The sequence below is a fragment of the Micromesistius poutassou genome (assembly GCF_964030765.1).
Source record: "Micromesistius poutassou genome assembly, chromosome: 9".
NCBI classification, from domain to species: domain Eukaryota; kingdom Metazoa; phylum Chordata; class Actinopteri; order Gadiformes; family Gadidae; genus Micromesistius; species Micromesistius poutassou.
The window spans coordinates 9,760,172-9,787,906 of NC_140279.1; the positions used below are offsets into that span (position 1 = coordinate 9,760,172).

The 27,735-nt window shown below is 53.5% G+C and overlaps 2 protein-coding genes across 2 annotated transcripts; one reads left to right on the forward strand and one right to left on the reverse strand.

Annotated features, from left to right (window-relative positions):
* Positions 1-27: 27 nt before the first annotated feature.
* fbxl5 (F-box and leucine-rich repeat protein 5) lies at positions 28-5,808 on the forward strand. Its single transcript, XM_084472650.1, has 11 exons — positions 28-181; positions 1,256-1,471; positions 1,586-1,681; positions 1,983-2,178; positions 2,536-2,826; positions 3,078-3,203; positions 3,375-3,517; positions 3,675-3,757; positions 3,836-4,534; positions 4,672-4,820; positions 5,105-5,808. Exons 1-11 carry the CDS (start codon positions 98-100, stop codon positions 5,179-5,181), a joined length of 2,160 nt encoding a protein of 719 aa, XP_084328776.1. The 5' UTR covers positions 28-97; the 3' UTR covers positions 5,182-5,808.
* A 279-nt stretch (positions 5,809-6,087) lies between these two features.
* cc2d2a (coiled-coil and C2 domain containing 2A) lies at positions 6,088-27,042 on the reverse strand. Its single transcript, XM_084472873.1, has 37 exons — positions 26,974-27,042; positions 26,514-26,571; positions 26,339-26,417; positions 25,427-25,507; positions 25,149-25,314; positions 24,766-24,881; positions 24,180-24,281; positions 23,621-23,701; positions 23,303-23,518; positions 22,802-22,961; positions 22,565-22,701; positions 21,283-21,414; positions 20,822-21,022; positions 20,030-20,277; positions 19,778-19,934; positions 19,226-19,545; positions 18,658-18,835; positions 18,330-18,483; positions 17,927-18,077; positions 17,656-17,794; positions 17,042-17,245; positions 16,645-16,737; positions 16,458-16,549; positions 12,934-13,101; positions 12,600-12,705; positions 12,315-12,418; positions 11,930-12,026; positions 11,364-11,462; positions 10,679-10,855; positions 9,296-9,499; positions 9,041-9,130; positions 8,609-8,722; positions 8,026-8,160; positions 7,769-7,891; positions 7,476-7,534; positions 7,183-7,360; positions 6,088-6,584 (listed from the first exon to the last, which is right to left on the reverse strand). The coding sequence occupies exons 2-37, from the start codon at positions 26,525-26,527 to the stop codon at positions 6,396-6,398; spliced, it is 5,064 nt and encodes a 1,687-aa protein (XP_084328999.1). The 5' UTR covers positions 26,528-26,571; positions 26,974-27,042; the 3' UTR covers positions 6,088-6,395.
* Between the last annotated feature and the right edge of the window lie 693 nt (positions 27,043-27,735).

Genomic DNA, 27,735 nt, shown 5'->3' on the forward strand with positions numbered 1-27,735 from the left:
CGCGTGTTGACGTCAGCTCGCGTCGCCGGGCGTGTTGACGTCAGCCTGCGTTCCTACGCAGAGGAGAAGCTGCGACGTTGCGGTGCTGCGGGTGACGATGGCTCCGTTCCCGGACGAGGTGGACGTGTTCACCGGGCCGCACTGGCGCATGAAGCAGCTGGTCGGCCTCTACTGCGACAAGGTGCCGTGGTGCCGGGAGAGGTCTTAACGCGGCACCGAGGCCTCGATTTGGGGCCTGTTGTCAGCGATAGCTACAGGGGGGCTACAAGCTAGCTGCAGTAAACAACAACAACAACAACAACAACAACTAGTTAGACTAGTGGACTCACTAGTTGTTAGATCCGCAGGACGAGGACGTGTTTAAAACCTTGAATAATCCCAGTTTGACGGACTGGCGGGACATCGCTGTAGACTACGTCATCTGATTGACAGGTCAACACAGGAGCAGCTCGGCTCAGTGAGCCGAGGCTAGCTGGTTAGCCGAGGCTAGCTGGTTATAATAGCCAGTTATATATGTAGCTAGTTAGCCGAGGCTAGGTGGTTATAGTAGCTGGTTATATATGTAGCTAGTTAGCCGAGGCTAGCTGGTTATATATTTAGTTAGCCTCTGCATGGCGCTACTGCGCTTGTTGTGTAACATGATGCAAGTTGTTACCCTTTAAACTCTGTAATCCTTCAACTCTAACCTAAACCCTTACTCTAACTCTGTAGCCTCTAACTTGACCTAGCTTCGACTCTCTGGACCGAATGTCAAACCAAACCTTGTATATGATGTAAAGTTACCTGGAAATGTGTTCTTGTTAAACAGGAAACTCAGTTGTCTCAACAGGAAGTGGAATCATTGTGATGGTCTCATGTTTATAATAACAATAACAACACCACTCCAACACACTGTTCGGCTTTAATGAACAAGCACACCTCTGTGTACTTTTACTATGAGGAACATTTATATAGAGATAAGTGAGTACACTTGATGTACATTGTTCTTCCTGGCACTATCTGTGTTGTATATGGGGAATGGGTTAACCTGTTAACCAGTAATTGTTAGTGTTTGCTTGGCACTTGGTTCTATGAACATCCTTACTGTAGCGACAGTAATATATTGTTTCTCTTCTACTAACAAATGTACTTATTGTAAGTCGCTTTGGATAAAAGCATCTGCTAAATGCCCTAAATGTCAATGAGTATTACAGAGTAAAAAGAGGTGACTGCTCCAGTTTGCTAATCCCATGTGTGTGTCGTCTCATCACCACAGCTTTCCAAGACCAACTTCTCCAACAACCAGGACTTCCGCTCCTTCCTGCGCTCGCTGTGTGACACCTTCAACGAGTTCAAGATGCACGAGCAGATCGAGAACGAGTGCATCATTGGCCTGCTGCAGCAGCGCAGCTGCACCGTGTACGACGTGCACTCGGACAACAAGCTGTCGGAGATGCTGTCCCTCTTCGAGAAGGGGCTGCGTAGCGTCAAGGTAAACACGGCTGCCTTCATCGTCCAGGGGGGGTGGTGTTGTGGTGGTGGTGTCCCTGTTTAACTGTGGAGGTGGTGTTGTTTTCCCTGACTGACTTTGGGGGTGGTGTTGCAGAGCGAACACGAGCAGCTGAACTACGCCCGGCAGCTGAAGGAACGACTGGAGGCCTTCACTCAGGACTTCCTGCCCCACATGAAGGAGGAGGAGGAGGTCAGGAACCCCTCACAGGACTATTACACTGGAGACTGTAGACTGTTACTCTGTAGACTGTTACACTGGTCTGTTACACTGTAGACTGTTACTCTGTAGACTGTTACACTGGAGACTGTTACACTGTAGACTATTAGACTGTTACACTGTAGACTGTTACACTGGAGACTTTTAGACTGTTCACGATAGACTGTTATAGTGTAGACTGTTAGACTGGAGTGGAGACTGTTACACTGTCAGACCCCATCCGGGTCAGACCCCACCTGCAGTGCCCCCCTCTAAGCAGCAGCTGTGCCCGCAGGTGTTCCAGCCCATGCTGATGCAGTACTTCAGCTACGAGGAGCTGAAGGGCATCAAGAAGCAGGTGATGGCGGAGCACCGGCGGCAGCAGCAGTGGGAGTGCGCCGCCGAGGTGCTGAAGGGGCTGAGCCTGTGGAGCCAGGCTGAGGAGCTGCACAAGGCCTTCAAATACGCAGACCACGAGAAGACCCATGGGGGTCTGTCAAGCCAAGGCCATGGCCCTCTGACATACAGACACACCCCTTTAACCACACCCCTCTGACATACAGCCACACCCCTCAGACATAGACACACCCTTCCGACATACAGCCACACCCCTCCGACATACAGCCATACCCCTTTAACCACACCCCTCCGACATACAGCCATACCCCTTTAACCACACCACTCTGACATACGGGCACACCCCTCAAATATCTAGGCATACCTTACTGACCACACCTTTTTAACCTATAGCCACACCCCTTTAACCTAAGCCACACCACATGGGGTCCCGCCCCCTAACTGTTAAACCCTTGCACCGTGTTGAACTGTGGTGTACCTGTCGTCCTCAGAGGTGGATCAGAAGTGCTGGGACCCGGACCAGAAGGGCTGGGACCCAGTCCGGAGGGACCCGGACCCGGTCCGGAGGGACCCGGACCCGGTCCAGAGTGACCTGGACCCGGGCCAGAGGGACCCGGACCCGGCCCACATCTCCCAGCTGCCCGCTGAGACCCTGCTGAGGCTGCTGGGGTACCTGGGCCCCGCAGACCTCTGCCGCTGCAGCCAGGTGTGCAGCCGCTGGGCCGCGCTGACCCGGACCGGCTCCCTGTGGAGACACCTCTACCCCGTCTGCTGGGCAACAGGTAGGACCGGTTCAGACTGGCTCCCTGTGGAGACACCTCTACCCCGTCCACTGGGCCACAGGTAGGACCGCTTCAGACTGGTTGAGACTGGCTCCAGACTGGCTCATCATACAATGAGTGTGTCAGAGGGGTCTGTCAGACCTCTCCCTGGAGCAGGCTTAGACCCCTCTGGTCCTGGCCCAGTACTCGTCCACCTCTTACTGGTGTGAGTGGACCAGTGGGGTGTAAGTGCTCTGGTGTGTGTGCTGCAGGGGACTCGTACCAGGGGCCCCCCGGGGAGGTGGACCAGGAGCCCAATGAGGACTGGGTGAGGAGCCGACAGCACGAGGGCCGGGCCTACCAGGACTGGGACGAGGACGCTGACATCGATGAGTCCGGTGGGTCCTGACCTCACTTCTTGGGGGGAGGAGCCTCGGGGAGGAAGTCGCGTCTTACCCTAACTGTGTGTGTGTGTGTGTGTGTGTGTGTGTGTGTGTGTGTGTGTGTGTGTGTGTGTGTGTGTGTGTGTGTGTGTGTGTGTGTGTGTGTGTGTGTGTGTGTGTGTGTAGAGGCGGGGGCCTCCTGGGCCCTGACGGCGGTGCAGCGGGAGAAGGAGCTGCTGAAGGGGCTGGTGCACCACCTGCTGCCGGCCGTGGGCACCTCCGTCAGGTCGCTGGTGCTGGCCTACAGCTCCACCGTCTCCAGCAAGATGGTACGGGGGGGGGGGGGTTAGACCAGCGGGGGGTCCTGGGGGGTTAGACCAGTGAGGGGTTAGACCAGCGGGGGGGTCCTGCTGGGTCCTTGGGGGTTAGACCAGTGGGGGGTCCTAGGTGTTGGGATCCCCCAGCCTCACGGTGTGTCCTCCCCAGGTGCGTCAGATCCTGGCCCTCTGCCCCGGCCTCTCCCACCTGGACCTGACCCAGACGGACATCAGCGACTCGGCCTTCGACTGGTGGGTGGTCCGCCTGCTCCCCTCACTGTCTGGGATACAGACCATACTCTACTGTACTGACTGGTGTGTTTCCTCCAGCTGGTCCCTGGGGGCCAGCCCCCGCCTGCAGCATCTGGACCTGTCAGGCTGCGGGAAGATCTCCGACCAGACACTGAGGAAGCTCTCCGTCGCCCTGGGCAACCTGCCGGCCCCCCCGCTCCCAGGGCGGTGCCGCATGCTGCGGAGCGCGCCTTTTCCCATCGCCGCCCTGCTGGACGGCCGCGCGCCACGCCCCGCTGGGCGCAAACGGCAGGCCATCGTGTTCCAGCACCCGGCCCCCGGGGGCCCCACCCCCCCGGGCTTGGGGCCCCCCCGGGTCTGGCTGCTGGACCCCCTGGAGCTGGCGGACATCGAGGATGCGGCAGAGTGGGGGCGGCACCGGGCCGGCGGCGACACTAGGAGCTTAACGGCCACGTCCCTGGAGGGAGGCTCCTCCTCCTCCTCCACCTCCTGCTGCTGCAGGAGGAGCAGGAGGCGCGCCCACAGGACTGCTCTCAGCGCCTCCTTCCTGCAGCACCGGCTCAGCGCGGCGGCAGGCGGAGACGGGCCCTGCGGCCGCGACTCCGCCTCCTGCTGCTCCGGCGACGCGGCCCCAAGGACTAAGAACGGGGCCCCGTGTGGGCCCTGCTCGCCAGGGGGGCCGCCGAGCCAGGGGCCCGGGGGCGGGGGCGCCTGCACACGCCCCTTGCGGTTCCTCAGCCTTTCTGGGTGCCACCAGGTCACCGATGCAGGCCTCAGGTGAGCAGGGGGGCGGTCCTCACACTGGTCCTACATCCAGCGTGTGGCCTCCAGCTTCTCATTAACTGAGTGATGTCCATCATGAGGAGTGTGTACAGTGTGTATTGTACAGTGTGTAACGTGGTGCCCCCACCCAGGGCCCTGTCCCAGCGCGGGGGCCTCCCCTCCCTGGAGCACCTGAACCTGTCGGGCTGCCTGCTGGTGACGGAGGTGGGGCTGCAGGAGCTGGTGTCGGCCTGCCCCGCCCTCAACGACGAGCACTTCTACTACTGCGACAACATCGACGGTAACCCTGGAAATCAGGCTTTAGAGTCTGCACCAGTGTAAAGTATATACCAGGCTTTAGAGTATGAACCAGTGTAAAGTATAAAGCAGGCTTTAGAGTATAAACCAGTGTAAAGTATAAAGCAGGCTTTAGAGTATGAACCAGTGTAAATACAAAAGAACACGTGCTATGGATTCCTTTGACGTTAAAGCTTTGGGGGTTAACACACAGCTAACATTAAAGCATGTGGACGCTCATCCTCCAGCATGGGGCTAGACCGCGGCTAACGGCTGTTTGTTTTGCAGGACCCCACGCGGACACGGCCAGCGGCTGCCAGAACCTGCAGTGTGGCTTCAGGGCCTGCTGCCGCTCCGGAGAGTGACTGCGACACCCCCACCCCGGAGAGTGACCCCACTGCCGCCCCCAAACCACGACCCCTTCCCCCGGAGAGTGACCCCACCGCAACCCCTCACCCCCTCTATTGCACTTTAACCTGAATCCCAGTCGCTGTACATGTTGTTAAATGATGAAATGTTTGTGGATGAAACTGTAAAAGGAATGGTGGTTCCCAAATGTATTTCTAGGGAATGTTTGTATAGGAAGGCTAACAGAAGGCTATTGCTAATGCCTGTTCGTTCACTCGACACTTGCCCTGGCCTCTCGTCTACCACGCCCTCTCTCGCGTCTGAGTAGTATCCGATCAGTCCTTGTGTCGGCCCAGATGTCGGCTGATGATTTAGACGTGGTGATCTGCTCGTTTCCTCCCCCCGCCACACAGGGATGTTTAGAACTGGCTTCATAACGGTTTGGGTTCAGCAGCTCAGCCCGTAGGAATGCTAACGTTGGCATTAACATTAGCTTACAGCCCAGTCACCTTCAGGACGGTGTCGTCAACACTATGTAGTGAGACTAGAGGCAGGGTCTCTGACCCCTAAGGTCAAGGGTCAGCAACAGGAAGTCACAGCGCATGAGACGCCAGCATCATCTGGAGAACAATAAAGTTTGTTTGTTTCAATTCCTTGCCTGCTGGTCCTTCACTAAGGGAGGAGAGACAAGTCGTACAGGTGGTGTTCACTGAGGGAGAGACAGGTCGTACAGATGGTGCTCACTGATGGAGAGACAGGTCGTACAGGTGATATTAACGACTATTACAAGCTACATTTAGAAAAACGATGTTTATACATGATGAAGGTATGGTCAAGTCATGAGAACCCAATCATACATTATTATAAATAATCTGTCTTATAGTTCACACAAAACAATTCAAAATATACTCTGGCTAGTTGGTGTTTAAAATGTTTTTAAAAAAGTAACACATGGTAAATAAAAGTATAATGTGAGGAACGCCCACTGGTGGCTATTAGCATTATAACCTGATGCTAATGTGACCTATACAAAAGTAGTGCAGTAATGTTAGCGCTATTGCTACACAAAAGCAATGCAGTAATGCTAGTGCTAGCACTTTATAAAAGCAGTACAGTAATGTTAGCACTAGTGCTAGCATAGGCCTACAGTAAGTCCAACGTGTATAAAAGCAGAATCGTAGCCTTAAAGCTCTGGTGTGTGGAAGCAGCCCGGGCCACATGGAGCCCGGGGCTACCTGGAGCGCAGCAGCGAGGCGAGGTAAACCCAGACAGAGAGCACGTTGTTTGGGTATGGGTGGATGTACACGGCCAGGGCGAACTCCACGTTGGGGGCATCCACGCTGTGGACCCCCGTGCTGAAGACTGCCTCCACCACCGGACGCAGCTCGGAGAACGGCAGGTGGAGGGGGAACCCCGAGATCTGGGGTTAGACAGTACAGAGACAGGTCATTAAGGAGCAGGTAGGGGTTAGACAGTACAGAGACAGGTCATTAAGGAGCAGGTAGGGGTTAGACAGTAGAGACAGGTCATTAAGGAGCAGGTAGGGGTTAGACAGTAGAGACAGGTCATTAAGGAGCAGGTAGGGGTTAGACAGTACAGAGACAGGTCATTAAGGAGCAGGTAGGGGTTAGACAGTAGAGACAGGTCATTAAGGAGCAGGTAGGGGTTAGACAGTAGAGACAGGTCATTAAGGAGCAGGTAGGGGTTAGACAGTACAGAGACAGGTCATTAAGGAGCAGGTAGGGGTTAGACAGTAGAGACAGGTCATTAAGGAGCAGGTAGGGGTTAGACAGTAGAGACAGGTCATTAAGGAGCAGGTAGGGGTTAGACAGTAGACAGGTCATTAAGGAGCAGGTAGGGGTTAGACAGTGCAGAGACAGGTCATTAAGGAGCAGGTAGGGGTTTGACAGTAGAGACAGGTCATTAAGGAGCAGGTAGGGGTTAGACAGTACAGAGTCATTGAGAAGCAAACTCACCCGGTAGTCCCCCAGACTCACTAACCCCAAGGGCCCACTCACCCGGTAGTCCCCCAGCAGGGCCTGCAGCTCTAGGCGGTGCTGGTCGGCCGTGTCGCGCCCCCCGCTGAGCTCCAGCCGGGGAAGGAAGTGGCGCAGCGTGGCCGTACAGTAGCGGTTCCAGCGGGTGGGCTGCCGCGGCCGCCACTCCATCAGCTTCTCCTTCAGGACCTTCTCCATCCTGGGGAAGAGGACACACTGTCATCAGACCGGCTGCTGGAGGAGAGGGTGGAGAACATGGTGGAGGACATGATGGAGGAGAAGGTGGAGATGGAGAAGTTTATGCGTGCTCCTACCTCTCCTGGAGCTCTGCAGCAGCGGCCCGGTCTGAGTGGCGGTAGACCAGGTCCTGGGGCTGAGGGAAACCACACACCACAGCAAATAAAACTCATGGGGAGATAGGACACATCTCCATGACCTCATGAGGAGACAGGAGACCTTGTTAGGCGACAGGAGGCCTCGTTAGGAGACAGGAGACAGGAGGCATCGTCAGGAGACAGGGGGCCTCGTTAGGAGACAGGAGGCCTTGTTAGGAGACAGGAGGCCTTGTTAGGAGACAGGAGGCCTCGTTAGGAGACAGGGGACTGACCTGGATGCTGGCCAGGCCGGGGTGGGGGAAGGAGCGGGAGAAGAAGGGCTTCCAGAGGTTGGCCTTCCCCACGTCCAGACTGATCCTCATGGGGGAGGCGTGCTCCTGGAGGTTGAACCACACCTGACAGATCACAGACCATCAGGGTTAGGGTCAGGGTGAGGGTTAGGGTGAGGGGTATGGTGAGGGTGAGGGGTATGGTGAGGGTGAGGGTTAGGGTGAGTGCAGTGAGCAGCGAGCCTCCTGGTCTCACTTACATTGTCGGCGCTGACCAGGCAGCCGACGGCCTGCAGGGGGCAGAAGGTGTCGTGCTGGCCGTAGTAATGGCCGCTGCTGGGGTTCCAGATCAGGTAGCGGCTCTGCTCGTGGGTCAGGACGTACGCCGTAGGGCCCTGGGCACAGAGGAGGGGTCAACAGAGGCCCAGGGGGACAGGAAGGTGGAGGTCCCCCACCGCAGGTGGAGGAACACCTGACCACAGTAAGGTGGAGGTTCCCCCCCTGACCACAGTAAAGTGGAGGTTCCCCCCCTGACCACAGTAAGGTGAAGGTTCAACCCTGACCACAGTAAAGTGGAGGTTCCCCCCCTGACCTCAGTAAGGTGGAGGTTCAACCCTGACCACAGTAAAGTGGAGGTTCCCCCCCTGACCACAGTAAGGTGGAGGTTCAACCCTGACCTCAGTAAGGTGGAGGTTCAACCCCTGACCACAGTAAGGTGGAGGTTCCCAGCCGACCACAATAAGGTGGAGGTTTAACCCCTGACCACAGTAAGGTGGAGGTTCCCCCCTGACCACAGTAAGGTGGAGGTTCCCCCCTGACAACAGTAAAGTGGAGGGTCCCCACCTCTGGTATGGCGGTTCCAATGATAAGCCACGCCTTCTTCCCCATGGACAGGAAGTAGTTGCAGAGCAGCACGGCGTGTTCCTCCTCGTCGCCCGCCAGCAGCGTCAGGAATTGCTGCAGGAAACAGGAAACAGGAAGTAGAAATGTCAGCTGGTCCTGCCCCTCAGCCAGAGCTCCCAGGGATGGGATTTCGTTATTATTTCATTCACTTTATAATAAGCATACATAACAGTTGACCAATGTCTAGTAAATAATTAACATTAGTTAATGACTAAGCGTTCCATAGAAGATTAATTAAACATTAAAAAATGTTAAATTAATCGTAAACATGAACCATGAATGACGACCAGACCATTAATTAACAGTTTAGTGGTTAGCACGTCTTCTATGTCGTTCGTTACTCTCCCAGCATTCCTTGCGGTGCAGACTCACGTCGCTGGTGCTCCAGAGGTCGCAGGCCCCGGAGAAGGAGGTGCTGTCGGGGAGTGACGGAACCAAGGACACGAAGCGGGCCACCAGGTCCTGGGGGGGCAGCCGTCATCATGACAACCAGGGAAGAGGTTAGAGGTCAGGGTTCAGGATGAAGGTTCAGGGTTCAGAGGTCTGGGGTTAGGGTTCAGGGGTTAGAGGTCAGGGGTTAGAGGTCAGGGTTCAGGGGTTAGAGGTCAGGGTTCAGGCTGTACTGACCGTGGCTTCCTGCGGGCTGTTGGGGAAGGCGTCCAGTAGCTCCGGGGGGGGTTTGAGGGGCCGTATGAAGCGTGTGATGAACACCGTTTTGCCGCTGATGTCGATGACAGTGGTGAGGCAGGGCCGGTTGGGGAAGCTAAGCCCTGCCTCCTTCTCGAACCGCTCTGATGCCAGCAGCAGACGCTCCTCCTCCTGGCTGTCAAACTACAGGCAGGACCACAGTTAGCTCCATGCTAGCGCTAGGTTAGCTCTATGCTAGCGCTAGGTTAGCTAGATGCTAGCGCTGGATTCTCCACTCTAGTGCTAGGTTAGCTACTTGTTGGCTCTGCGCTAGCGCTAGGTTAGCTTAATGTTAGCTCCGCACTAGAGCTAGGTTAGCTACTTCTTGGCTCCGTGCTAGCGCAAGGTTAGCTCTAGGGAAGTCAGGGGGGAGGGTCTAGGGAGGTCAGAGGGGAGGGAGGTCAGAGGGGGAGGGGAAGGTCTAGGAGGTCAGAGGGCATCCTGAGTCCTAGCCTACCTTCTCTTCCTTTAGCTACGCAGCATCAGAGCAGAGAGCAGAGGTCACAGCTCACACAACCATCAGTGATATCAGCCCTTCCCAAGACCCCTCTGACCTGTGACCTCTAACCCCAGCCTCAGGCACCAGGAGTAAAGGTCTTCTCACATTGATCAACAGGCTGATGCATCCTCTTGCATCAGAGTCTGTACCGTTACAATGCATATATTATCTAACCATTAATTCTCATTATTACATGGCTCTTCTCAATGCTGTGGAACGCTCCGTTCACTCGCATGGGCCTTCCCGACTTCCGGTGGTGAATTATTTTTCAATAATGACCGTTGCTAAGCATATAATGACCGCTGTCAAGGAAAGTGGATTTTTTTCACATATTTCGTATCACTCCGCAAGTAGTCCGGTAACTTATCAACCCCAGCGTATTCGGTTGCTAAACGACGTCTTCGGCAAACAATTTCTCTGCTGATCAACACTACCAATGGTAACAAATAAATTGTAAAAAGACACACCATGTGAAGTTATTTTTTCGTTTTGGCAAGTAGCCGTGTAATAAGCGGGATAATGTATAGAACATCGCCGGTCATTATCGAAAATAAGCCCCTTCAGGGCGAAGCAAGACACCTCGGCTTCGCATCGGTATCCTGTTCGCACGCTTATTTTCCCGATAATGACCTGCGTTCCATACATTATCCCTTACTTAATGACTAAGCATTATGTAGAAGTGAGGGTTAGGGTTAACCTTTTAAAGCAATGTATAAATTAATACCTTAGTAAACATGAACATTATGAATGATTACTAGACCGTTAATTAACTGTTTAACATCATTAAGTGATGTAGCTTGATGTAGCGTGACGTAGCGGCCCACCTTCTCCCTGACGGTGTCCCCGGGCACCAGCTGCGGCTCCATGGTGATGAAGACGGTGAGGAAGGTTCCCTCGCTGAGGCTGCGCACCGTGTCATAGCCGCCGCCGTCGCCATGGCTGCGCTCCTTGCTGTAGCCTAGCAACACCGCGGGCGTGTCCACCTTGAAGGTCCCGTCGATCTGCCCACAGACCCCGCCCCCCCGCACAGCGGACCAATCAGCACGCACATGGCCGGATCGTACGCACACACCTTTACTGATGCTAACGTGCTAGCATGCATTGAGCTACCCGCGCCATTTCTCTTTGGTATGCTGAGGGGCGTGGTGGTGGAGGGGCGTGGCTGAGGGGCGTGGTGGAGGTGAGGGGTGTGGAGGGGCGTGGCTGAGGGACGTGGTGGAGGTGAGGGGTGTGGAGGGGCGTGGTGGTGGAGGGGCGTGGCTGAGGGGCGTGGTGGAGGTGAGGGGTGTGGAGGGGCGTGGCTGAGGGACGTGGTGGAGGTGAGGGGTGTGGAGGGGCGTGGTGGTGGAGGGGCGTGGCTGAGGGGCGTGGTGGAGGTGAGGGGTGTGGAGGGGCGTGGTGGTGGAGGGGCGTGGCTGAGGGACGTGGTGGAGGTGAGGGGTGTGGAGGGGCGTGGTGGTGGAGGGGCGTGGCTGAGGGGCGTGGTGGAGGTGGGAGGCGTGGTCTCACCCGGGCCTGGGCGTAGATGGTGCTGAAGGGGATCTTGACGGAGCCCAGCCAGTGGCGCTCCACCCGGGTGTGGATCGACCTTCCGCGCTCCGCGTCGTCCTGGATACCAGAGGCACCCGTACAGTGTTAGTGTAGTACTAGAGTACTATACTAGTAGTACTACCTACATTCAAGAGTAGTACTTGATATATTAAAGAGGCAGTAGCACTAGATACATAAAAGAGCCAGTAGAGTGTTAGTGTAGCACTAGATACATTAAAGAGACAGTAGAGTGTTAGTGTAGCACTAGATACATGAAAGAGCCAGTAGAGTGTTAGTGTAGCACTAGATACATTAAAGAGACAGTAGAGTGTTAGCGTAGCACTAGATACATTAAAGAGACAGTAGAGTGTTAGTGTAGCACTAGATACATGAAAGAGCCAGTAGAGTGTTAGCGTAGGACTAGATACATGAAAGAGCCAGTAGAGTGTTAGCGTAGCACTAGATACATTAAAGAGACAGTAGAGTACGTTTAAAGAGCCTCTCAGCAGTAGCGTGGAGCCGTCTTTGCGGCGGTTCCTACTCACCACTCCCAGCTCCTGGATCACCTCGTCGAAGAGGTTGATGAAGACCACGTCCTTCACCGCCTGCAGCCCCGTGGTGCTGTAGTCCCCGTTTGGAGCGCTGGAAGGAGAGGAGAAGCTCAACACCAAGGAGACATCGATACATCCTACAGCCTTCCTTAAACTAACATAACACGTCTCATACTCTACTGTATCATACTGTACTGTATGCTACTCTACTGTATCATACTCTACTTTACTGTACTGTGCTGTACTCTACTGTATAAAGACTACTGTATCATACTCTACTGTATCATACTTTACTGTACTGTATGCTACTCTACTGTATTCTTCTGAACTGTATGATACTGTGCTGTACTCTACTGTATTCTACAGTACCCTCCTGTACCTGAAGGGCAGCTCCAGCTCCTGGTTCCAGCAGGGGTTGGGCCCCTCAGCGGGGGACGTCTGGAGGACCGTCCTCTGGAAGGAGACCTCCACGAAGGGTCTGACCTACACACACACACACACACACACACACACACACACACACACACACACACACACACACACACACACACACACACACACACACACACACACACACACACACACACACACACACACACACCTGTTGACTTGCTGCCCACCAGGAGGAGGAAGATGATGTCTGTTGCTAGGCAACCCATCCTACCTGGCTCAGCAGACAATCGCTGCCCTGGGCGGGGAACTGGGGCGGCGGGGCGGCGAACGACTCGCTGAAGGAGTGGCCCCCTGACTTGGCCGGTGCCGGCGGTCCGCTGGAACATCACACAGGTCAGGGTCAGGTCAGAGGTCAGAGCGGGGTCAGGTCAGAGGTCAGAGCGGGGCTCAGGTCGGAGGTCAGAGCGGGGCGGCGCGGGGGGGGCCTACCTGGATACGGGCACATCGTAGGTCAGAGGTCGTAGGTCAGGGGCCTACCTGCTGGAGGGCCTCCGGACCGGGACGTCATAGGTTAGGGGTCGTAGGTCAGGGGTCAGCGGGCCTACCTGCTGAAGGGCCTCCGGACCGGGACGTCGTAGGCCCTGATGATGTTGACCAGCAGCTTGATGTCGCCGTCCGTCAGGTTCTGCGCCGTCACCTTCTTCCTCTCCTTCCGCTGCGGCTTCAGCGGCCGCTTGGGCTCTGCCAGCTTGAACAGGTTTAGCCCCAGGATGCTGGGCGCCGTGACAACAGAACAGTGTTAGAGCGCCATGGTTACCGGGGGGGGGGGGGGGGGGGAAGACAGGACAGGGAGGGGGTTTGAAACGAGGGAGGAGACGTTGACGACGGACGAGGGTTCGGGTTCTTTCACCGCTGACTTGGCTCGAGCTACGACACGCAGAGGGCTGGAGGGGTCACGGGGTACGTCGGGGTCAGGGGGTACGTCGGGGTCAGGGGTCAGAGGACAACGAGAGACACAGAGTAGAAGAGAGGCACATACCCGGGCCCTGCGCCACTGTGAGGGAAACAACAGACAGTAGATGGTAAATGGACGGCATTTATACAGCACTTCTCTAACCAGCGGCCGCTCAAAGCGCTTCACAATACTTCCTCACATTCACCCATGCATCCACACATTCCCACACCGACGGTGGAGTCAGCTGCCCTGCGTGACAGCACCACATGCTGCCCCTAGGCGGGAGGAAGATGAGAGGTTAAATACGTTGTGGTACGATGCCCCAGCACCCATCCCCTGACCACACATACACCTGCACCATCGCCCTGGAAAGGAAACCAGCGCCGAGGGGTACTGGGCATGGGCGTAGCCATCATTTCAGAAGTGAGGGGGACAAATTGTTCAGAGGTCTATTGAGTGATTTATCATCCTCTCGCATTCAGTTGCACCTCTCCTTAGTGGCTAAAGAACCACATAACCACAAACAGCACAGCACCAGGGACCGACTTTAGTTCTTTAAAATGATATACTACCTTTCACGGCCCATCTTCCAGTTTTTAAAACCAGTGGAAATGAATGTATCCTCTGTGTTTTTTGCAAGCTGTGATGTTTTCTTTTCAAATGCTTTGCGACAGTAAAAGCACAATGCTCCTTCAACACCTGGGATGAAATGAAGCCAAGGGAAGTCCTGATACCATTGTCTCTGAAATCTTTTTTTTTCAGGAGTTTCATATGCCAACTTCTGAGACACAATGGTCTTAGGATCTGGCTGATGGGGTTTTAAAGTGGCCACAGAAGATCCATCCTCTTTTGTATCTCTGACTGAAGCCTCTCCCTGACTGTCAATGCTGCAGCCTGGTCTCTCCCCTGACACATGACCTTCTCCCTGTGCTACCTATTGCAACACAGACAATAACATGTTAGAGTATAAATAAGACTAGTTCAGAAATAGTTGTGGAAATGCTAATCTTAGAGTCACTCTTATCCTATAGACATTTCCTTAGCCATTTATAATTTCTCCTACAATTTCTCCTGCAATTATATAGATAATAAATGTGCAAAGCAAAACTTATAAATAGTATTAAGAATAGTAGTGGTGACATAGCTGTGGAAATTAATCGCAAAGTCACTTTTATGCTATCAATATTGTTTCTCAACTAGTTATATTCTCTTCTCACCTGTGACCCTGCATGATCATCATCATCCCTGCTGGCCTCTGGTCCACTGTCTCCTCTCTCACCCTGCTCTTTCTATTGTGGCAATAAAGATTTAAAAATATGTGGAAAGCAACATTTTGAAATAGAATTAGGAATACAGTAGTAGTAGTGAAATTGTTGTAGAGTTTAACCTCAAAGTCCCTTTTATGCTATCAATATTTTCTCTCAGCCAGTTGTAACAGAGACGTTCTAAGGACTTTGGTTATAATTTCTCCTCACCTGCTGTGAAGACCCTCCCTGTTCATTTTTGCTGCTGCTGGACTCTGGTCCACTGTCTCCTCCCTGACCCTGCTCTTTCTATTGTATGAAGATTAAAAAAATATGTGCAAAACAATAGTGAGCACAAGTTCTGTGCAGAAATGCGAGGAGTGGGTTTATTCCTTGGTGGTAGAGTAGCCAAAACTTGTAGTCAAGTAGGAGTATTGTTACTTTAGAATAATATAAGTAAAAAAGTATTTTGCAGTAAAACAACTCTTACAATTTATCCAAAAGGTTAAGTAAATGTAACAGAGTAAATGTAACTAGTTACTATCACCTGTGCAGTTAACAGTTGACAATTGTTAACTAGCTTAACTTGATATATTGACATCTATTAGTCAGTCACCATGTAGCTAAACAACATGCAACAGCATTACTCAACTTAAACGGTTTGTTTGGAAAAAACAAGGTAAAATTTTTTGCCTCTTGGCTGCTGGTTTGCTGAACATGCTTGAAACAGATCTGAATCAACGTCTGTGTGTGATTGAAATCACAACACGACAGCAGTGTTTGCCACCTGGCTCCGCCTGCTCATGGTGCGTTCAAAGCGGCTTGGAAAAACACGTTTCCACGTGTTAAAAATTAATTGAATGGTTGTAATGGCTGTAAAAAGTGCAGGGGACAGAGGGCACAGATACGGGAAGTGCGGGGGACATGTCCCCACGTACCCCGCGTCCGCTACGCCCATGGTACTGGGACTATACTGGGACCACATGCTGGGAGGAAGACAACCTTGTACATGTGCATCTCGATTTATTAGAATATTGTGGAAAAGTTAATTCAGTTCAATCATTCTCATTTTCTGAGAGGAATTTTGGGTTTTCATGGGCTGTAAGCCAAAATTCTCACGATGAATACAAATAATGGCTTGAAATATTTTGGGTGTAATCACTTTGGGTGTAATGATACTTTGGGTGTAATGAATCTATATGATATATGAGTTAAATTTTTTGAATTGAATTGTTGAATTCAAGTCCATTTTCCACACTTTTCTAATTGATTGAGGTGCACCTGTAAGGCGGCGGTATGGCAGGATGACATCATCTGCTCGACCTCAAACAGACAGAGCTGCCGACAGGGCCTCTGACAGAGTACCCAGATGTCAACACTACCAGAGGCCAGCCGTGGTTAGAGGGAGGAGAGATCGTTCTCTTGAGTCCGAGCAGGACATGACAGAACAACAACGTTACACCAGAAGTTTGATATGATGACTACACACGTCCCAGGAAGGTATTAGAGTCAGCGTTCGAACACGCAACCCGTCAACCCCCCCATCTCTTCACACTGAGACAGGGCCCAATGACGGAGTGAGGGAGTGAGGGAGAGGACTGAGGACTCAAATCTCCCCTCGAATGATCCGTCTTTAACTAGAGAAGCTAGTGTTTACAGAAGTTAGGAAGATACAGTAGTCAGTAATGAGAGATACAATCTTCAGTAATGAGAGATACAATCTTCAGTAATGAGAGATAGAATCTTCAGTAATCAGAGATACAGTTGTCAGTATTAGAGATACAGTAGTCAGAGATACCGGGGTCAGAGATACAGTAGTCAGGGATACAGTAGTCAGAGGTCAGAGATACAGTAGTCAGGGGTCAGGGATACAGTAGTCAGGGGTCAGGGATACAGTAGTCAGAGATACAGTAGAGATGGAGAGTGTTACCCGATGCTGGGGACCTGCTCCTCCAGGACGAGGTCTGACAGCAGGTAGTGGTGCTTGGCCACAAGGAACCTGTTGAGCACCGACTCCCGGATCTGGAGGAGGAGGAAGAGGAAGATGAAGTTGAGGACGAGGCGGCCAGGAGAGTGGATGCTCTGTGATGAAGAGTATGTCCCAGAGTCCTCCTCACCTTCTGCAGGTACTTGGCCACCACAGCTCTGTGGGAGTCCAGGTGTTCTCTGGTGTCCACGATGTCGCCTTCCCTCAGCCTCCTCTCGTACTCCTAACCAGGAGGAACAGAGATACAGGTCACCAAGGGAGGAGTTAGAAGACCTCTCTCCTCAGATAGAAGATCTGTCCTCTCTTCTCAGATAGAAGATCTCTCCTCAGATAGAAGACCTCTCCTCTCATCAGATTGAAGATCTCTCCTCTCTCCTCATATAGAAGATCTCTCCTCTCTCCTCAGATAGAAGATCTCTCCTCTCCCCTCAGATAGAAGACCTCTCCTCTCTCCTGAGATAGAAGATATCTCCTCTCTCCTCAGATAGAAGATCTCTCCTCTCCTCAGATAGAAGACCTCTCCTCACCTGGAACGTCTTGTCTGTGACCTCCCTCTCCAGCGACGGAACACATCTGTAGTTGCGGAACTCTGACACCTCCTGGCTCCTCAGGCGGAGGAGCCGGAACCTCCTGGAGCGCTCCTGCTCCTCCTCCGTGGCGAAGTTAAACTCCTCCTGCAGCTGCTCCAGACGGAAGTACTCCGGAGCAGTCACCTCCCCACTGCTGGCCACCTGGGAGAGGAGGAGGAGCAGGAGGAGGGGCAGGAGGAGGAGGAGGAAGAGGAGGAGGAGCAGGAGGAGGGCCGAGGGAGGAGCAGGAGCAGGAGGAGGAGGGGGAGGAAGAGCAGGAGGAGGGCCGGGGGGAGCAGGAGGTGGGCCGGGGTAGGAGCAGGAGGAGGAGGAGAGAGAGATAGAGCAGCAGGAGGGCCTGGACGTTAGATCTACAGACCAGAACGTGAGGCCAACTATTGCCGTCTCTAAACACAATCCCACAAACGGGGGGACATCAGCCCCCAGGGATGGGTGTGATCAGCCGCTACAAGCCCTTCCTGTGTCCTAGTGATGGGAAGGGCTCGTAGCAGCTGATCCACTCACACATGGTGGCTGATGCCCCCCACTAATCTAAGAGGGGGGGTTCAGACCTTCAGCAGCTGCATGATGGCGGTGTTCTGGGGGTCGTTGGGGTCGAGGCGCGACTCGGCGGCCCACTCCCCGATCCTCCTCAGGTCCCCCAGACCGGACACCCCCATACCGGGGACCAGGTCCCGCTGGCGCACCCCCCTACACACACACACACACACACACACACACACACACACACACACACACATTTAGATGCACTCTCTATGTGAGCGAGTGAATGACTGAGTGAGCAAGTGAGTGAGTGAGTGAGTGAGTGAGTGAGTGAGTTACCTGTGCAGGGCTCCGGGGGGGGGCTGTGTGGGGGGCGGGGCCAGGGGCGTGTCCTCCTCCCCCACGCCCCAGGACACGCAGCACGCCATCTTGCCCGAGGTCAGCAGGGTCTGCCGGTCGCCCCCGTCCTCCTGGAAGGAGAAGGGGACGTCTGGGGAGAAAGGGGCGAGAGAGGGGAGAGAGAGGGGAGAGAGAGGGGAGAGAGAGGGGCGCGGTCACACCCAGGCTCTGACGAGGTAGAATGGATTCACCCAATGGAGGCTCCTTTGAGATATATTAAGGATATATCTATCCTCCTCCTCCTCCTGAGTGTGTGGTGAATGGGTGAGTGAGTGAGCGGGTGGTGTGTGAGTGGTGAATGGGTGAGTGAGTGAGCGTGTGGTAAATGGGTGAGTGTGCTCACCGCTGCCTACGCCCTCGTGGGAGAACAGGACCCTCTGGTTGCTGCTGAACTCCAGCTCCTCTGTGGGGGTCCGGCCCGTCAGCACCGACGGCTCCGGGACCGGGACACACACCTCCGCCAGGAGGGAGGAGGAGGAGCCCACCTCCTCAAACACCTACACACACACACACACACATGTATGCACAGTTAAAATCACACACACACACACACACACACACACACACACACACACACACACACACACACACACACACACACACACACACACACACACACACACACACACACACACACACACACACACACACACACACACACACACACACACCTGCAGCCTGATGCTCTCGGGGCCGTTGCGGACCCTGAGGTTGAAGATCTGTCCGAAGTGGACCCTGAAGTCGGGGCCGAGGGCCCGGCGGTCCGTCTGGGACACCTCCTTCTCGTTGTACAGCACCTTGACGAGCAGGTGCCGCCGCAGCACCTCCTCACGCCGCGCCAGCTCCGCCCTGAGACACACACATGGTCAGAGCGTTCTCACCTGGGCAGGTAGACACCTTGCCTCAGCTGTTGTTGGGGGCGGGGTTACCTGGGGACCAGGTCGTTGGGGGTGGGGTTACCTGGGGACCAAGTCGTTGGGGGCGGGGTTACCTGGGGACCAGGTCGTTGGGGGCGGGGTTACCTGGGGACCAGGTCGTTGGGGGTGGGGTTACCTGGGGACCAGGTCGTTGGGGGCGGGGTTACCTGGGGACCAGGTCGTTGGGGGCGGGGTTACCTGGGGACCAGGTCGTTGGGGGCGGGGTTACCTGGGGACCAGGTCGTTGGGGGTGGGGTTACCTGGGGACCAGGTCGTTGGGGGCGGGGTTACCTGGGGACCAGGTCATTGGGGGCGGGGTTACCTGGGGACCAGGTCGTTGGGGGTGATGTTCCCGGCCACCGTCAGCTCAGGGACGAGGTGCGGTTCTCCGGGCTTTCTCCGGATCCTGGAGGCCTTCTCCCGGACCTGCGCCTCCAGCACCCCGAGGTCTGGCCTCTCCGGGGCCTCAGGCTTGGGGGGCCCCTCCTCTCCCTCGGCGTCGCTCACTTCCTGTTCACCCTCATCATCGTCATCATCCTCGTCGTCGTCTTCGTCGTCTTCCGTGTCGTCCACAGACTGACCTCTCTTCTTCTTCTTCTTCCTCTTCTTCCTCTTCTGCTTCTTCTTCTGCTGCTTGGCTTTCTGCAATCAGACAGTAGAGACACATTAGAGACACAGTAGAGGACAGTAGAAACACACCATCAGACAGTAGAGACACGGTAGAGGACGTTGGGGACAGGGGAGACACAGTAGAGACCGTAGAGACACAGTAGAGACAGTAGTTAATGTAGAGACAGAGAGAGACCCCGTCAGACAGTGAGACCTTAGAAGTTAGACCCCAGCGCACATGGTCCAGGGTCTGTAAGCCTCCCACCTGCTGCCTCCTCCAGACCCTCCACTCCTCCAGCTGCTCCCTGTAGGCGCTGAGCTTCTTCTGGTACAGCTCCTCGCTCTCCGTCTCCTGCTCCATCACCTCCAATTGCACCTCCTCCTCGTACTGTCGCTCGTCCAGAGCCCGCTCCACCTCCTCCCTAGGGCAGCAGGGGTTAGGGGTGAGGGTCAGGGGTGAGTACAGGGCTAACAGTAGACCTCCACACATGCAGACCAGAGGAGATGGGGTGGTTACTTGCGGAGGCAGAGCTTGTAGGGCGTGTTGGAGAAGCGCTGCAGCTCCCTCAGAGCCTTGATCTCCTTCCAGAGCTTCACCATGTTCCTGAGCAGTGTCCGGTCCTTCTCCATCTCACCGTCCCGCAGCAGCCTAGTGTTCCTCACCTCCAGGCGGTACTCTGAGACCCGGTGCTGCATGACGGGCGTGAGGGCCTCTCCGCCGCGGACCTCCAGCATCCGCCGCAGAGCGCTCCTCAGACCATTGAGCTGCAGCCCAACGAAAACACATCAGAACACCAGAACCTCTGGAACATAGACCCTATACTGTTCAGCTAGAACACAACAGAACATCAGAACCTCTGGAACATAGACCCTATACTGTTCAGCTAGAACACAACAGAACATCAGAACCTCTGGAACCTCTGGATCATAGACCCTATAGTGTTCAGCTAGAACACATCAGAACCTCTGGAACATAGACCCTATACTGTTCAGCTAGAACACAACAGAACCTCTAGAACCTCTGGAACATAGACCCTATACTGTTCAGCTAGAACACAACAGAACCTCTAGAACCTCTGGAACATAGACCCTATACTGTTCAGCTAGAACACATCAAAACCTCCGGAACATAGACACTATACTGTTCACTTAGAACACATCAGAACATCAGCACCTCTGAACAGTCAGACAGTCTGGTCTTGGAGGTGAGGTGGGGCTCTGACCTTGGGGGTGAGGTGGTCTGACCTTGGGGGTGAGGTGGTCTGACCTTGGGGGTGAGGTGGTCTGACCTTGTGGGTGGGGCGCTGACCTTGTGTGTGAGGTGCAGGCTGAGGTTGTCCCGCCCCCTGGTGAGGTGGAGGTCGTAGCTCTGGGCCAGCCGGGCCGTGAGGACGTGCTCACGGCTGAAGAGGGGGTGGTGGGAGAAGATGAGGCCCGACACGTCCACGTCCAGCTGGTACTCACCCTGGGGCCCTGCCCCCCGCAGCACGGCATGCTGGGACATCACAGCCTGGGGGAGGAGCCAGAGGAGAGGCGTAACCTTTGACCCAAACGTGCGTGACCCCAAAGTCCTTTTTTATGATGATGAATGTTTTTTATCATCGAGTGAATGAGTGAGTGAGTGAGTGAGTGAGTGAGTGAGTGAGTGAGTGAATGAGTGAGTGAGAGAGACAGAGACAGAGAGAGAGAGGAAGAGAGAGTGAGTGAGTGGATGAGAGAGAGAGAGAGAGGAAGGAGAGTGAGAGTGAGTGAGCGAGTGAGCGGGTGAACCTTGTGGTAGACGGTGTGCAGGGCGGGATCCAGCTCCTCCTCCAATAGGAAGAGAGGAGGTCTGGTGGACGACTCCTTGATGGGGTTGGGCAGTGCCAGGATCCTCCCGTCGTCACCGAACCAGTGCTGGCCCTGAGGTACGTTCAGGAAAACAACAATATATCTCTGTGGATACAGTAAGGATGTTCATAGTACCAAGCACAATCACTATGTTAACCCATTCCCTGTATTCAACAAAAGATAGCTAGGATAAGATGCTACACAATGCTCAGTACTATTGTTAAGTGCCAGGACGTACAACATACAATAAGTGTGTAGGAGGTAGAGATGCGCGGTTGGCGGTTGCAGCTGCGGACTCCGCGGCTAAACCGCGGATCGGGCGGATGACGTGAAAAAAAATTATATTTTAATTAAATTCGGGCGGGTGGCGGTTTTACCGATCAAATAAAAAAAATATATATATATACATATACATTGTTAAGTATTGTTATATATTGTTACCTACATCCGAAAAAACGAGCACACTTTGAAATAGTCAAATTTTCATCAGGCAGTAATTTGGCCTAGTTGCGTGTATGCATGCTGCTTTGTTTATTGTCGGAGATGGCTGCGCAGGCGAAGGTAGTATGTGAAAAGCTCAAAAAGGGAGAACTAGAAACCAGCCAGTCATTGTAGCCTACCACTCGTGGAATAAGGAATTTAAAAGAGATTATGGGGTGATTTGACTCAGAAGTGACATTGGGCAATGGCAGCGCGAGATGTTCACAACAAGTTAAACTAGCTCAAGAAAGAAGGTAAGAAAAATAGTCTGAAAACTTTGATTTGCAAGGCAAACAACAGTTTTGGGGTTGTTAATTATGTACCATTAAAAATGTGAACTTGCATGTTGCACTGTTGTGTGGCTGACTTGCAGCGAATATCAGAATTAATAGGCTTGAGTCGGCGTTTCTTTAATATCAAGGCTTGCTTTATAGCCTTGCGTCAGCAGCACCGTCCGTCGCCTATAGACCTAAAAACAACCGGCGGACGGCGGGCGGGTGCGGTTTTGAAAATTGGTCAAAAACGTTTGTGCGGATGGGTGGCGGACGGATGATGCGTTTTGTGATGCGGATGAAATAATAGCCCATCTGCGCATCTCTAGTAGGAGGAGGTGGCTATGCAGAGTCTGGGTGACTCTGCATAGCCAGGTCCACCATATATACTCCTGATATATATATTATATATAGAATCCCCCTCTCCTCCTCATACATCCCCGCCCCCCCCCCCAGCTGTGACGCCGTACCTCTTCCTGCTTCAGGACCCGGTTCTCCAGGATGTTCTCGTTGCTAGCGGTGACTGGGGGCCTCTCCCCCACGTACAGCCCCTCCTCCTCCAGGTACCTGGGCTGGGCGTTGTCAGGCAGCTTCCTCGACGACGGCACTGGGGGGGGGGGGGGGGGGGGGCATGAGTCCGGGTCAGGGTTAAGGTTAGGGTAAGGGTTAAGGTTAGGGTCAGGGTTAGCATGAGGTTAATGTAGGACCTGTCAGCAGGCTGGGCGTGAAGAGCAGGCCAGAGTCCCTGAGGAGGCGGGGCTGGTAGCCCAGGTAGTCCGCCCTCCTCACCTCCAGGAAGTCCTGGGATGACTGGTCGATGACAAACACGTCTTCCTCCTGATCCGGCACCAGGGGCACCTCCTCGTTCTGACCAGGAGGAGAGGAGAGGGGGAGGAGCAGGAGGGAGAGGAGGAGGAGGAGCAGGAGGAAGAGGAGGAGCAGGAGGAAGAGAAGGAGGAGAAGCATGAGGAGCAGGAGAAAGATGAGGATGAGGAGGAGGAAGAGGAAGAGGAGCAGCATGAGGAGCAGGAGGAAGAGGAAGATGAGAAGATGAAAGAGGCAGGGGAACAAAGAGCAGTAAATAAACAGGAAACTCTAGAGCTCTGGTGACGTTAGTTAAAGATCTCTATCAGCAACAGGCTAGCCGTCCGGATACTAACCAGATGGCTTCTGGAACTATCTGGTCTCCACAACCTAACGCACCATACCTGTTCAAACTCCTCCTCCTCGCTGGCATCTTCCCCCTCTCTCTCTGGCTCCTCCTCTTCGTCATCATCCTCCCCCTCTTTCTCAGACGCCTTCTTCTTCTTCTTCTTCTTCCTCTTTCTCGATGACTTCTCGTCCGTTCCTTCCTCGGGTTCAGGGTCGAAGTTGAAGGTGAAGAAGTTGTAGGACTCCTCTGCTGTCGGTCGGCCTTTCTCCCCCTAACACCCCAAAGAAACACCCGGAATGAACATCAACACCACCTACAACTACAACTACATGAGTCCAGGCGTGTACAGGCGTGTTCCGGCGTCAGGCCTTACGCGTCTGGCCGACTCTCGGAGCGTGGCGGCGGGACCGGTGGTGGTGGGACCGTCGCTGGGCCCAGGGTGGTCCGGCTCCCCCTGTGGGTCCATCATGGAGTTAAACATCAGCCCCCCTACATCACCCCACAGTAGGGGTGGGAGGAAACATCGACACGGCGATACAGCACCGTACATACAGCACGTGCGATAGGAGAAGCGCTGCGCTGAAAATAAGGCGCTCTAAACAGACTCCATGGAGCGACAACCCTAACGAAAACCCTAACCCTAACACATGAACGAGGGAAACTTAACTCACCAAAGCCGAGTCACTGAAACACTCAGTTTCGACCCTAAATAAAGACTGAACTCCAGCACTCCAACACTACCTTTTCGCAGTCATTTTGTATTCATCGTGATGTATCGTTATAGGATTTCCTTACAATATATTTACTATCGCAGAAGGACTGTATGGTGATATTATCGGTATGGTGGGCCATGCATCACGTATCGTATCGCGAGGGACCCTGTGATTCATACTGGACTCTGCTGGAGGCCGCACCCGGGGCCAGGGACTCACCTGCCGGTCGAACCTGGTGAGAGGGTCCCGGTTTCGGAGGCTTTGCAGGCGACTCCCAGGCTCCGTTGAGGCCTCCTGCTGCAGGAAGCTCTCCGCTTTACTCTGGAGCAGAAAAACAACATCTTCAAGCACTGACAGTTATAAGCAGAATCAGAGGTGCTTTTATTACATCTTACTGTACACAAGAGTACAAATCTGAGGCTTGGTTTCTCCATAGCCACATACCAGCAACAATACAAGATAAAGTCAATAAAATAAATAAATAAAAATATGTATAAATAAGGCTTAAACCCTGCCCTACCATAAGAGTACTGGTGTCAGTGGAAACAAGAGCCGTAACTGAGCTGGGCTATACCGCACCCTCACTACCGAGCTGAGGCGTGCTGGGTCCGAAGCATACCCGCCAGTGGAAATGTGCCATAAGAGTCCTAGTTATAAGAGTCCTAGTTATAAAAGTGCTAGTTATTAGAGTGCTAGTTATAAAAGTCCTAGTTATAAGAGTGCTAATTATAAGAGTCCTAGTTATAAGAGTGCTCGTTTTAAGAGTCATAGTTAAGGTAGAGTGAGCGGCGCGAGGGGGCGGTACCCTGGCAGCTCTGAGCTTCTCCCTCATTCGCTGCCTCATGGACTGGTCCGAGCGGCTGGAGCTGGGCGTGTCCACGACCCGGTCTGATTGGCTGGAACTGGGAGGCGGAGACACACCTGAAAACAGAACACACAGGCGAATAAAATAACAAGTAATATACTGATCATTATTACTTTAACTAGTCATTTTAAAGAGTTTGATTCTGTGTCATCTGCATTAATATTGTTCCCAGTACCGTTAACTAATTTAAGACCAAATAAGAGCTTCATTTATCTGAGACTTTTCAGTACTTCGTGTTCTTTTTGTTCCGTTGCCAGGCAACGCCCTCTTCCTCCTGAGCCCCTACTGGGAGTCTCAGGTTTGGCCCCAGGTCCCAGACTCACCAGCCTGAGGTCCGGGTGGAGGTCTGGAGACCACCAGCGGCTCCAGACCTCTCCTCTTGGACGCCCCCACCTCCTCCACCTTCTCCTGCTGCTCCTCGTGGGGGAGGTGCTGGTTCATCTCCTCCACCCGTTCTCCTGATCCGGAGAAAGAGCCCACTTCTTGGAGCTGAGAGAGAACAGACCCTCGGTCACTCAGGAGTCAGACCATGTTCGGCAGGAGGGTCCGAGCACACACAGGCTAGCGGTTCATCAGAGGGGGGGGAGGAGGTGAACTCTACCTTTTTCTTGCGCCTCTGTCTCTGGGCCTTCATCTGCCTCTTCAGGGTCTCCCCGGGGTCCTCCTCAGCCCCCGTCAGGTCCTGGGACGGTTGGAGACGCGTTAAACACTCATTCAGCTAGATTCAACCACTCACTACAGCAGATGCACGCCATGCAGTACAGGACGCTAACACTTAGCTAGGACATGGAGAGAAGGTTCTAGAAGAGGAACATACAGGACTGTGCCCCATGTGACCCACCACTCCCGGGTAAACGTGGGGACATCCCCCACTGGGATGAGGCCCTCCCCGTGGGTCAGAGCCCGGTCTGAAGCTGTTGGTTCCAGGTTTACAGAACCCCTAGCTGATCCAGTAGCTTGTTAAGGAGCGCTGGGTCACATGACGGGCTACGTCCGTGTCGGAGCTCCACCCACTACAGACTACCACTGAGCACTGTACCGACCTCCAGCGCCCTGTGAACCCGCTCCTCACTGCCGTGGGGCACCAGAGCCTGGGGGGGGGGGGGGGAGAGACTCAAGGATCAGAGCGGTTCTGGACTCAGGTTAAGGGTTTGCGGTTCAGGGTTTATCCACCTGGTCTTCTGAAGAACAGCAGAACTTCAGGTCCAAGCCAGACCTGAACCAGGTCCAAACCAGACCGGAACCAGGTCCAGACCAGACCAGACCAGACCGGATCAAGGTCCAGCCAGATCTGAACCAGGTCCAAACCTGAACTAGGTCTGGTTTGGACCTGGTTCAGGTCTGGACCTGGTTGTGGTCTGGTCTGGACTGGTTCAGGCTCTTCTGAAGTTCTGCTGTTCCCTAGAGGTCCAGGCTGAGGTCTCCTGGCTGTAGATCAGTGTGTGTCTTCACACAGTGATCTGATGTAGCTCCGCTCTGTGGACAGATCCCCTCTGGTCCAGGTGGGCGTTACCTGCTGGTCGGCCTCCTGGTGTTTGCCCAGGGATTCCTGGAACGCTCGCCGCTTCTTGCGTAGCTTCTCCCCGATGTCACTGGGGGACAGAGGGTAGGTTAGGTCAGGAGGGCGGCTCAGGGAGGCGGGGCTGAGCTCTGAGGGCGGGGTACTCTAGAGAGGGGGGGATATTTACCTGGCAGACGCCATGGCTCCTCCCTCATGGAGGATGAAGTCTCTCTCTCAACCGACGTCTTCAGAAACAACAAAACACACCTCAGACATCAGTAACAACAAGAACAACACAACAAATTCAGACAGACACTCTGTAACGATACACTATGTAACAAAATGACATTATGTAACGACACACTATTTTACGACACTGTAACAACACACTATGTTACGACACACTATGAAACGACACACTATGTTAAGACACAGTGTAACGACACACTATAATAACACACTGTAATAACAAACTATGTAACGTAGTAACGACCCACAATGCAACACGTTGTGTTGTTGTCGCGGATTGTTTGAGCTGGGGAGGGTAACGTTAGTTAATTACAGACCAAGGACAGAGCTTAGTCACACAATAGTGGTGTTGTGTGTCGGTGTGTGTGTGGGCGAATGTGTCGGTGTGTGTAACGCACACCCGCGAGACGGCGGTACTTCAAAGCGAGGACCGGTTCGGCTCCGCGCGCTGCCTGGTTGCCATGCGAACGGCTGCACCACCTACCTTGACTGGCTCGCCCAGGCTTAGCGGGGCTTTGTGCGGGGCTTTCTATTCGTCTACACAGCCGTCAATCAACACACACAACTGACGTCACTAAGCAGCCCACTACGGTGTCCGGTAAGGCGCATATTTCATTAAGTCGAAAAAAAATGTCTGTTTATATTCATGGTTTAAAACGATGGATATGCGGATGTTAAATAATATGTGTTGAGATGAATAATATTTAAACAGTGTTTGTTGATTTCATAGTTTTTAATACAAAGTTACGCACACGCACACACACACACACACACACACGCACACATAACACACACACACACACACACACACGCACACATAACACACACACACACACACACACACACACACACACACACACACACACACACACACACACACACACACACACACACACACACACACATAAATACACAAACACACATTTATAAGTTTATACAAAATTCAAACTCAACTTGTAGAAACGTGTTCATGTTCAATATGTGCAATATCTTGTAATGGTAACCTATACAAACCGGTAGTTATGTATATATTCTATACTTGAGTCATACTGTATTGCTCCTGTGTATAAATGCACATTGCATGCACATTTTATTTACAGACATTTTTAGTAAATTGCCTTATACTTATGTGTTTCCTACTTTATAACATTTATTATTTT